The sequence below is a fragment of the Protobothrops mucrosquamatus genome, unplaced genomic scaffold, assembly GCF_001527695.2.
Source record: "Protobothrops mucrosquamatus isolate PMUCROS unplaced genomic scaffold, P.Mucros_1.0 scaffold3257, whole genome shotgun sequence".
NCBI classification, from domain to species: Eukaryota; Metazoa; Chordata; class Lepidosauria; order Squamata; family Viperidae; genus Protobothrops; species Protobothrops mucrosquamatus.
In genome coordinates this window covers 43901-56227 of record NW_015389250.1, presented here as the reverse complement: position 1 = coordinate 56227, position 12327 = coordinate 43901, and the positions used below count along the sequence as shown (strand labels likewise).

The 12327-nt window shown below is 39.3% G+C and overlaps 1 protein-coding gene and 1 pseudogene across 1 annotated transcript; both read right to left on the bottom strand.

The window, feature by feature from the left end:
• The window catches only part of LOC107297358, a 6357-nt pseudogene extending 5663 nt beyond the window's left edge, over window positions 1-694 (bottom strand).
• A 5063-nt stretch (window positions 695-5757) lies between these two features.
• LOC107297357 (vomeronasal type-2 receptor 26-like) lies at window positions 5758-11257 on the bottom strand. The gene is made up of 4 exons (XM_029286296.1): window positions 10472-11257; window positions 9523-9747; window positions 8967-9093; window positions 5758-6650 (listed from the first exon to the last, which is right to left on the bottom strand). The coding sequence occupies exons 1-4, from the start codon at window positions 11255-11257 to the stop codon at window positions 5758-5760; spliced, it is 2031 nt and encodes a 676-aa protein (XP_029142129.1).
• Window positions 11258-12327: the final 1070 nt, after the last annotated feature.

The following is a 12327-nucleotide window of genomic DNA, read 5'->3' as shown; positions in this document are numbered from 1 at the left end:
GAAATTTCCATTGGTGAGAATAATTAACCAATGAAAAAACTTGCATTCAGAAGTTGTGGCTGCTCCATCACTGGAGGCTTTCAAAAAGAGACTGGAAAATCATTTATCTGAAATTGTATGTTCTCCTCCTCAAAGAGTTTATGTAGTAATTGTGTAGCATGTGCTAGCCAGCCTTTTCACTCCTTATCTCAACACAGCTCCAGAATTCAGCCACAGGTAGTGGTCAAATCAGAAGATCAAATGACCCTCTCAAATTTTACTTTTCTAATCTATCAAATAAAAGGTTTTCAAATTCTTCACTGACTACTTTGAGCCAACCTATTGGGTTGTGGGGGGAAATTGCAGACTGGAGAAAAAAGTAGATTGAATTGAAGTCCTGCAGAAAGGCACACCAAAAAATAATCTCTGATATTCATTACACATGAAGTCAAATTACCTGTGGAATCTTGAAGAGGTTTATGCTTTCTGACATAAAGGATGAAGTAGGAGCACCTAATCCTCCAATGATAGCCATGATATTCTTCCGGGTATCACATTTGTAGTTAGGGACAAATTCCTGGGATTTGAAAAGCAGGTCCAGAGTGGTACGATAGGTCAACCTTGGATTGTAGTAACTATCATAGATATGGAACCCAAGAGTGATGTTAGGTAAGATCTGGGAGTCTTCATTGATCTCCTTCACAGCAAAGGCCATGGCAAGGACATGCTGATAAAATTTGGTTATTACACTGCAAATAAATTAAATACCCCATTGAAAAAAGAATTTCACAATTCTTGTAAGGAGGCATCCTCTCTATATGAATAACAAACCATCTCTCTTGGAAGTAGGTATAGAATGTCCTTTCTAAAATATTCAATAATTTCCACAGGATTCAATCCTGCATTTTACATGGTGTTTTCATGATTTGAAACCATTATATACAACAGCAAATAAAAGTAGTGACATTTTTTAGTTAACAAATATAGTTCTAACAATTTGGGCACAAAGTATAACTGCAACAGCGTCAGCAAATATCATTCATTTACTGTATGTATGTTTTCTGAGGGGTGATCATGAAGAACATTTTTTAAATTATCTCAAGCTGATTAAATTATACACTAAATTAATCATTATATTAAAGTCCTTCTGATGAAATGCATTACAGTTTGGTGCAAATGTCCTTCAATAGACTTCTTGCACTAAACTTTCATGCATTTCATGAGAAGGTCTTTAATTTTACTGATATCAGAAATTTTGGGGGACCTGGCTAAGCTAAGAAAATACATGGTAAAAATAAAAATTCTTACAGAGGTAAGTCATAAGGTTTTAGAGAAGGGTGTTCCTTAAATTCAATTTCGTAAAAGTGGTAAAAAATGTGAGACACCATCCCACCAATGACAAGATCACCAGGCTGGAACCACTCATGTGGAACAGGGAAAGCTTCACTTGAAGGGCATCTCAGAGTAACTACCTTGTGCATCAGGAACATCAAAAGGAATAACATCTTCATGCTTTTCGGATGGTGAAAATATTTGACTGTTCCAGAGTATGTATGCACCCCAATGATTCATCCAATGTTTAATCCAAGGATTTTATCTGAAAATGCCCTTCATGGGACAATCCATCAATTTCTGTTTGAAGAGCCATGCGTGTGCCAATTTGTATCTTGAATATCACCAGGATTGGAATATATATTCTGGCAAGGAAGAAAGGCAGGAGGGAACGTGAAGCAATGATCATTATTATACCTTGTGCCACTTTCCCTGTGGTTCAAAAGTTAATTAACAACCAAACAGATACTTTGATTGTTGTTGAATTGAAATGTTTTCATGCAAAGCCTTTAATATTAAGCCTAGCTTAAAAATATAGTGATTCCTCTAGATTATTGTTTTATTTTTCATGGAGCAGCATGGTGGCCTTTAGGTGGAGATTTTTCCTCTCAGTCAGGAGGCTGTGAATTTGATCCTAGGTGGTGGCAGATGTTTCTCTCTTTGGGCACATTGCATTCTTTGACCAAGTGACAAAATTAGTGGATCAGAGGAATGCTGTGGATGTAATTTACTTGGACTTCAGTAAGGCATTTGATAAAGTAGATCACAACCTACTACTCGAGAAGATTAGAAAAATGTGGGTTAGACAGCATCACCACCAGATGGATCCATAGCTGGCTGACCAGCTGTGGTCCTCAATGGAACCACATCTATATGGATGGAAGTGTGTAGTGGGGTTCCCCAGGGCTGTGTGCTGGGCCCAGTTCTCGTCAACATCTTCATCAACGATTTGGACAAGGGGATAGATGGGGAAATCATCAAATTTGCAGATGACACCAAGCTGGTAGGAATAGCCAACACTCCAGAAGACAGGCTTAGGATACAGGAGGATCTGGACAGACTGGAACACTGGGCGCTATCTAACAAAATGAAATTCAATGGTGAAAAAAGCAAGGTTCTACATTTAGGGAAGAAAAACCAAATGTACAGGTATAGTATAAGGGGTACCTTGCTCAATAGTAGTAACTGTGAGAGGGACCTCGGAGTCCTAGTGGACAATCACTTAAATATGAGCCAGCAGTGTGCTGCAGCTGCCAAAAAGCCAACACAGTGCTAGGCTGCATTAACAGAGGGATAGAATCAAGAGCACGTGAAGTATTAATACCACTTTACAATGCCTTGGTAAGGCCACACTTGGAAAAATGCATCCAGTTTTGGTCACCATGATGTAAAAAAAGATGTTGAGACTCTAGAAAGAGTACAGAGAAGAGCAACAAAGATGATTAGGGGACTGGAGGCTAAAGCATATAAGGAATGGTTGCCGGAATTGGGTATGTCTAGTTTAATGAAGAGAAGGATGAGGGGGGACATGATAGCAGTGTTCCAATATCTCAGGGGCTGCCACAAAGAAGAGGGAGTGAAGCTATTTTCCAAAGCACCTGAAGGCAGGACAAGAAGCAACGGATGGAAACTAATCAAGGAGAGAAGCAGCCTAGAACTAATGAGAAACTTCCTCACAGTTAAAACAATTAACCAGTGGAACAACCTGCCTCCAAAAGCGGTGAATGCTCCATCCTGGAAGTTTTTAAGAAGAGACTGGACAGCCATTTGTCTGAAATGGTATAGGGTTTCCTGCCTGAGCAGGGGGTTGGACTAGATGACCTCCAAAGTCCCTTCCGCCATTATTATTATTATTATTATTATTATTATTATTATTATTATTATTATTATTATTATTATTATTATTATTATTATTATTATTATTATTATTATTATGGATCATCGCACAGCCAGATGTTCAGACTGGATTTGGCATTTTGTCTACTTATCGAGTCCTTACTAAGGACCTGGGATAGGCACATGTGGTTGTTTGATGGTATTACAGATATCGTCACAGGATGGAAGCAGTTCCTAGTAAGGCCGCCTTTTGCAATTGACTAATGGCAAATTTGTCAATGCCAATGGTGTTCAAATTGTGCTCAAATTGTTTTGGGATTGCACCCAAGGCACCTATTACTATTGGTACTACTCTTGCTTGCTTTTGCCACAGTTTTTCTATTTCTATTTGTAGATCTTTGTATTTGTTATCTTCTCCAGTTCTTTCTCATCTATTCTGCTGTCTCCAGGCACTGCCACGTCCATTATCCAGACTTTTTTTTCTTTCTTATCGACAATTGTTAAGTCGATGATGATGATGATGACGATGATGATGATGATGATGACGACGATGATGACGATGACGATGACGATGACGATGACGATGACGATGATGATGTAGGTGTCAGAAAGGGCATCAGGCCAGTAAATGCTCAGGTCCATTCAGTCACCCTGATTCCAACCTTAAGCAAGGGATTACAGGGTCATTAAAAGAAAAAAAAATATTTTTCATGAGAGAATAAATGGCTAATTATTTTTAACTGAACACATGCCAATATAAATAGTCTACGTTAGAGCACCACAAACCACAATAGGAAATATTGAACTGATAAACAAAGAAAAGAAAAATTGTGGTTACTGAGTGTGACTGTCAGAATTTCCATAGCTCTGTTTCAGTAAGTTGTGTGTTCCACCAACGAATCCTTGTCTTCATGCATAGTGTCCCATGAGGAACCCTGGACATCTTTTCTGAAACTGTCATGGCTATCTCACCATATGTTTGTTGCATATTTTGTGGGTGCTGCTTCCTTTATTGTTGGTTGTTGATCCTAAGAAACAAAATTTAAACTTCAGGATCTTGTTTGTCAATTCTGGTTGATGCATATTAATCTGTTTAAAAAAAACACAAAAAACTATATTTAATCATATCCTCATTAGCAGCGGGAATTTAAATTTTTAAAGTGCTTTTGCTCAGCAAGTTTGGGCCTAACTAAGATAATACCATGATTCCTGTAAGAAATAATTATTTTGCTATTAGTGAGATAATAAGTGTCTGATGGTTTAATAATGAGAAAATGCCAATTAAAATAATATATAGTAAGGGACAATGACAATAAAAATAGGCCCAATTGTTCAAATTCATGTTCGTTTCTTACAATGGAGCAGGACTCCCATTTTCCATGTAAAATGAACTGAGTAGTTGAAGAGAGAAGAGGAAACTTTTTTATCTATTAAGGAATGCCAATTAAACAAGATAGCCTTTTGGATCAGTTCACTCATATTTCCAGGCAGAGAATGCTAATGTGAATCAACACTAATATTGATATCATGAAATTAAAATACAGGACCCAAAGCAAATTGATTTATTTATTTATTTATTTATTTTTATTATTTTGACAAATAACTCAAAGCATCAAATATATCCAACACACTTTCCTCTTCCTATTTTCCTCCAAACAACAATGACCCTGTAAAGAGAGTTGGGCTGAGAGAGAGGGACTGTCCTAAAGTCACCCAGGTGGCTTTCATGGTTAAAGTAGAACTCATGGTCTTCTGCTTTTTAGCCTGGTGTGGTATTTTATTAGATATGTATTATATGATGGAAGGGTCTCCACCAAAGGACTAGTGGAAGACATACCTAAATCAAACCAAATCAAATCAAAATTTATTATCGACATCAGCCAGCATACACTTCTAATAAGGGATGAGGCAGAAGGAAGATTACATTTCATATGTCTTTAAATTGCAACATTATTAAAATTGGATAATAGGATACAATAAAAATATATTATTAATCATTTTCCATAGCCAGAAAGAACACATGATGTACTACATTCTCTTTATTAATTGTTCCCTGTGGTTTAGCTCAGGCCGCAAAACAATGATGTAGCACATATATTACATACATATATTACATAATATAAGGGGTCTCCTCCAAAGGACTAATGGAAGACATAGCTAAATCAAACCAAATCAAATCAAACTTTATATGGACATCAACAAGCATACACTTCTAGTAAGGGATGAGGCAGTAGGAAACTTAAATTTCATATAATAAAAATACCTTGGTGGATGGAGAGTGAATGACTAGACTGTTCATGATTTTTTTTAAAAAAAAACACATAGTTAAATGTATATTAAATGTTCAAAAACTTTTTAATTTTTACCTTTCAAAGATTTCTAATCAATCCAAAACAGATCCCCTATGATACTGAGCTAAATACATGTCTATAAAATATCCATTAGTTTTTCCCCGTATTTATACAGTGGTTTATGAAGTGAAGCTATAAAAACCATGAACTGCCAGCTGCCCTTTATCCTTAAAGTCAATATATAAACAGATAGATTGTCAAAATCTTTTAGCTTGATATATTCAAAGGAAAAAAAGGTTAGGTTAAACAATCTGATGTACTACATTATTAGTTGTTCCCTGTGGTTTAGCTCAGGCCGCAAAACAATGAGGTAGCATTTTGGCAAGAATATGCATCCCAGTAATGCAGCGCTGGAAGACAAGATGGAGAAGACCTCCACAGCTACCATGGCTTTGCCTTTTGTGCTCAGATAGGCTGGAAAGAAGGAGACCCACACAATGCAAAAGGCCAACATGCTGAAGGTGATGAACTTGGCTTCATTGAAGCTGTCAGGTAATTTACGGGCAAGGAAAGCCACAATGAAGCTGGCAATGGCTAAGATACCCATGTAGCCCAAGACACAGTAAAAAAAGAAACCTGACCCCTCATTGCACTGTAAAATCATTTCTTGGAGCTCTGAATGCATGTCCAATTCAGGGAATGGGGGAGATGTTGACAACCAAAGAGTACAAATACATACTTGAATAAGAGAACAGGAAAGGACAGCAGCAAAGGCCAATCTTTTCCCCACCCACTTCCTCATTTGAGATCCAGGTTTAGTGGCCATGAAAGCCACAACCACCGTGATGGTTTTGGCCAGTACACTAGAAATGGCCACTGAGAAGGTAATTCCAAAAGTTGATTGTCTAAGAAGGCAGGTCACTTTGCCAGGTTGGCTGAGAAATAAAAAAGAGGAGAGAAAACAGAACAAAAGAGAGACAAGAAGGGTATAGGTGAGGGATCTGTTGTTGGCTCTGACAATGGGAGTATCCCTGTGTTTAATAAAAGTTCCAAGTACCCAAGATGTCAAGAAGAAGAAACCAAGAGTGACTGAGGCTAAACCGACTCCTAAAGTTTCTTCAAAAGTTAGAAAGACCAGCAGTTTCAGGATACAGCCTTTCTTTTCTTTATTTGGATAATGATCTTTTGAACATTCAAAACAGTCATCCATATCTGGAAAGAAAAGCCAATAAATTTGTCATCTATCCATTTTGTATTTTTGAAAATTATAGCCTGTGTGGATGCGAGTTCTCATTCTTTTCTGTAATGTACCTTTCTGATAAAATGCTATTTAGAGTAGAATAGAAAAGAACAGAACAGAACAGAACAGAATAGAAACTTTATTGTCACTTTGAATGTACACTAATTGGCATACATTAAAATGAAATTTCATTGCATACAGCTCTCCAAGGGACACGTTCATCCCTGTATTTTATCTTGACTTTAAGATGCTTTTGTTTTCTATGTGGAGAACAATAGTTGGTTCTACAAATATCCACCCTGTGTGCCTTGGATGATGGAATAACTGCTCCGTTCATAAGACATTTGTGATCTAGTGAAATTCCCTTTCTTTGTACGTATTTTCCAGTTTTTATGGAAGTTAAAACTTGGAAAATGGCAGATCGTGTGGAAAAGAAATGTTGCATTCATTATAGCTAAACTGACCTTAATCAGTTTATAGCACTCAGAATGTTGTGGGTGAAGTTTCATTTTCTGAACTTTTTGCTACCAGGCTAGGTAACATTTTCAGTGGCATTTAGGAGATTTCTATTTCAGTGCTTTACTATTTATAAGTGCTTTATGTGGAGATGTGTCAAGTGAGAGTCTTATGATGAGTCAGGTATGCATCATCAGAGAGGGGCTTGTGATGGGCCTTGTGATTGGGAAGGTACTTCAGGTCACGATCATTGTAGAGTGTGAATTATCAGTGGCTCAGTTATGAGTCATCAGTGAGAGGCTGGTAATGGATCTTGACCCCCTGATAATTCACATCCTCCCATGGCCCTGATCTGAAGTAACCTCCCCATCATGAGCCCATCTCTGATGACTCACACCTGACACATCATAAGACCCTCACTTGACACACCCACATCTGAAGTCCTTATAAAGCAGATATGTCAAACACAAGGCCTGCGGCTTTTCCAGAAATGGCAAGGGATCAACCCCCGATGCCCCAGCCCGTTGCCCCAGCCCTGGCCCATCCCAACCCGGCTCGGCACCCTCCCAATGCACACACAGCTTGGAGGCTGGTGGTGCACAGGAACAGCTGCAGCTCATTTGCATCATCCTGCTCTGCCCCTCCCAGCCTCGTCCCACCTCTCTTCACTTCGCCCATCACACCTGGCCATGCCCGGCTTTGATGGCCCTCTCCTCGTCCAGCTCTGCTTTGCTGGGCCAGGCACCAAAGCGCTACTGAAAACAGTGGAGTCTGTATGTGCACCTGCCTTGCCCACATCAGCCTTTCTCTCCATGGCATGCTACAGCTGATGTCTGAGGCATGGAGAGCATATTTATTTATTTTATTTATTTATTATTTGAATTTATACCCCGCCCTTCTCCTTGCGGACTCAGGGCGGCTGACAGCCTGATAAAAACAACTACAAAATTACCCCAAAAACTATCATTAAAACAAAGTTAAGATGAAATATTAAATTTGGCCTTATTAATTTTTAAAATTGCTTTTAAAACCCCACTAAAAATTTCCCCTTAGGCCAGTCCTGCTTGTTGGAAGAGCCATGTCTTAAGGGCACGGCGGAAGGAAGGGAGATCCGGGATCACCCGGATCTCTGGGGGTAGTTCGTTCCAGAGGGTGGGAGCTCCCACCGAGAAGGCCCTCCNGGCCGCAACTGGTAAATCAGGCGTACCTGATAGAACGCCCCCCTGGTCACGGCCGACAACTGGTCTTCCAGTGTCAGCCGTGGATCCAGGAGGACCCCCAGATTGCGTACCCTCTCCGAGGGAGCCAAAATTTCGCCCCCTATCGTCAGCGATGGAGTCAGCTGACTATGCCGAGGCGCCGGCAGCCACAGCCACTCGGGTGTGGCTGTGGGTGTAGCTGACGGGTGAGTTTGTAGCAGGCACACACAGAGAATCTGCTTTTTTCGGCAGCCCTTCTTGTCGCTGGGGCTGCTGCTCACCTTCCTAGGCACTAGCGCCTCCAAGCCCCACTCACTGGCCTGATCTCACAGGCTGCAAGGCTTCCTTTTCACTGGGATCATCCCACCCCCTAGTGGGAAAGCCACGGCCAGTGGCAGCATGGACACCGGCAACACTGTTAATATCTCCTCCTCCCCTCACTCCTTCTTGAGCATGGAGGAGACAGAATGGGACATTTAGGCCATGGGGCTTCTGCCTGCCAGCATGTGATAGGAGATCGCAGGGGCTGGTGAACGATGGTGGCGTGCAGTTTCTGGCATGGGTGGGGGTCAGGAGAAAAAATGCCTTTTTGGCAGATGTAGAATCAATCCTGGCATGAAATTGATAACCTACCAGTTCCATTAGAAATCTTTCCTTCTAGACATGGAACACAGTCATAGCAACAGAACTGACTGCCTTCAGCCCTTCTCTTCCAGGATCCAGGGGAACAGGGGTCATTACACAAAGAAACAGGAAGAACCTACAGATATAAACATAGCCATTGATATGAAAGAATCCCGATTAAAAAATGGAAATGATTTACATTGGGTTACATAAATGACCCTTAACATTGTTAACATTTTACAGAGGTTTAGGGTTAGGGTTATTTATTCCTTTGTATCTGAAAATGATTGAGCCATAGTGGCTCAATGGTTAGAATGCAGTATTGCATGCTAATTCTGGTCATTGCCAGGAGTTCAGTCCTCACTGGCTCAAAGTTGACTCAGCCTTCCATCCTTCTGAGGTCAGTAAAATGAGGGCCCAGATTGTTGGGGACAATATGCTGACTCTGTAAACTGTTTAGAGAGGGCTGTAAAGCACTATGAAGCAGTATATACTGTAAGTATAAGCACTATCGGTATTACTTTTCAATAATATAATAAACTAACAGTCCAATTGCTATTCATACCTGGTTAAAACCAGGATGCCAAAGGATTGTGTTCTCAATGATAACTTCTTTTCCTTTTGGAGCATTATGGTGTAACTTTCCAGCTTTAACTCTCTGAAAGGATCTGTTTGGGAAAGTGATCATGTTGATAATGTCAAAGCCACCTGGACCTTCTCTTCTGTTTTTAAAGAAGACTCTTTCTCCAGCTGAGTTGTTAAAAGAAATCTCTTGAAGAAACTGGTGGAGCTACTTGAAGAAAAAGAAGAAAGTGAGTTAAAAAGGAAACAATGCATCAGGAATTTCTCTTTCTTTTACTCTTCCTTCCTAGGAAACCAAACAACATTCCCTGTCTTCAAATACAGAAGAAAAAAATGTCAACACACCAAGAACAATCAATAACTGAAATATGGAACTTACTTTATCAATTAATCGTCATGAGTACTTTAAAGACAGCAAACTCAGTAATTCTTCTGGTAATTTACCATAAACCTAAAAAGCAACATCATTTCATGGAAATAACACACCTATGCTACAATAGAACAATTGTCATAAGCTTAATGTTCCCAGGATAACAAACCTGCCTTGATTAAATTTCAAAAAACTAATAAAAAAATGAAATGTTTCCATTTCAGAAAGATTTGTTGGGCAAAAAACAAAGACTGCCTTCAGATGCCTCTCCATTGTATTCTTGGAACCAGGACTGATGAATTTATAAGTCAGGAAAGAAGAAATGGTGATTAATGGAATGATGATAGATACATTCATCCCTTTGACTAGACCAAAATTTGCAAAGGCAGTATGACTTTTAAATCTCTTTTATTCCGTGACAAAGAACAATCTCTTACAATAAAACTCTAGTTGCTTTAGGATCTCTAATGATATGTGGCCATAGGCCAGGGCAAACAAGTCATATCACAATGAGAATTACTATTTGCTAAAACAAAAGATAGGAATGGCATGGGGAGATTACCTGCCAAGGCTGCAGATTTGGAAATTCAACCCTTTGAATTTTTGACCATTTGGGACTTGATGTCTTTGCCTCATGCAAAGAATGTGCCACTGCATAAACAGCATTGTAGATACTGTAGCTTTGGCTAGTCATCTTTAACTCAAACAGAGGTGCAGGAAGATTCTCCAAATTCTCTTCCCCACTACAGGTTCCACTGATAGATGAAGGTAAGTCTGCCTTTAAAAACACACAGTCAAACAATTGTTGCCAAACCTCTTGAAGAAATCCATCTTTGTGGATTGAAGGTTTGATGACTTGAAGAAATTGTTTGAAGCCTTGAATGTCTCTTGAATGCACTGTAAAGGAAAGAGCCCCATGGTACATCTGGAGATCCCAACTCCTTTGAGTTCCCGTCAGTATGAAATCAATTGGGTTCATCAGGATCCAAACCTTTCTGAATAATGATTTGTTTTTATTTTCAGGATCACGTAAAAACATGACAGTTCTGAGCCACATTATTGTGAATGATTCTCCGTAGACAAGAAAAACATTTGTTTTCTGATCCATCAATTTATTAGAAATAATTGAGACTGAATCGAACAATTCTGACAAATCTTCTAAGTGGATATGTTGTGGAATTTTTTGTGTGAAAGCTAAACAGATCCCATTCTGTGAAATCAATGGCTGCAGTTTCTGCAAAAAACGTTCCCCCTTAGTTTCAAATGCAAAGACTCCAATCCACCTCCATCCAAAATGGAGGAAAAGTTGTATAACTCCCATGTACTGATAGTCCTCATTTGGCACCATGCAATAAAGTGAAGATAATTTGTTACTCTGAAATTCTTCCTGGGCAAAAGAGCCATAGGTCAACTACAGCAAAAGAATGAAAAAAGGAAGGAAGGAAGGAAGATAGAAAGAGGGAAGGGAAGGAAAGGAAAGGAAAGGAAAGGAAAGGAAAGGAAAGGAAAGGAAAGGAAAGGAAAGGAAAGGAAAGGAAAGGAAAGGAAAGGACAGGAAAGGAAAGGAAAGGAAAGGAAAGGAAAATTGTTATTTATGATAACCAGTGGAAAAAGATGGGAAAAATGACTCCTGTATGGAAACTGAACAATTGAAAAGTTCTCAAACTCTAGGTACATTATGGTTTTGGTGAACATTACAGCAATAAAATCCCCATAATGAAATATTGCCTCACTGATTGAATATAACTAGAGTACAAGTTAACATTAGTTTGCTACTATGGAGTTCCAGATAGCCGATGTCTATGAACAGCCTGAAACCTGCTAACTTTCTGAGCATGTAAACTCTTCCTAGCTTAGGAAAAAGCTTTTTAAGAGCTAGGGTTACTGCGTTACCTTCTGCCATTTTCTGCCCCAGGTAGAGAATGCATGAAAGACTATCCATGAGACTCTGGAGGAACAGAAAGAGTCAAGTATGTCTTCATTTACTGCAATTATTATAGAAATCTCCAAAAGTAACATAAAGCTCCAATCCTTCAACAATTTCCAGGGAAATCAGTTGAATTTTACATTCAGTTATTATTAACATACACCAACCCATACATAGCAAAGAGAGTTGTCACTATTATTGGGTGACTTGGTGAAATCTAGCAGTGTGTTGAGGGCAGCAGTGAAACTGCTGCTCTCAGCCTTGAGTTGGGGATGCCCAGGAAGTGACTGAAAGGAGATCCTCCCTAAATCCATGAGACATGATAGCAGTGTTCCAATATTTATGGGTTCCTACAAAGATGAGGGGTAAATTATTTTCCAAAGCTTCCAAAGGCAAGAGGATAAACAATGGATGGAAACCAATCAAGCAGACAAACAACCTAAAAATAATTAGAAATTTCCAATAGTGAGATAATTAACCAATGAAAAAAC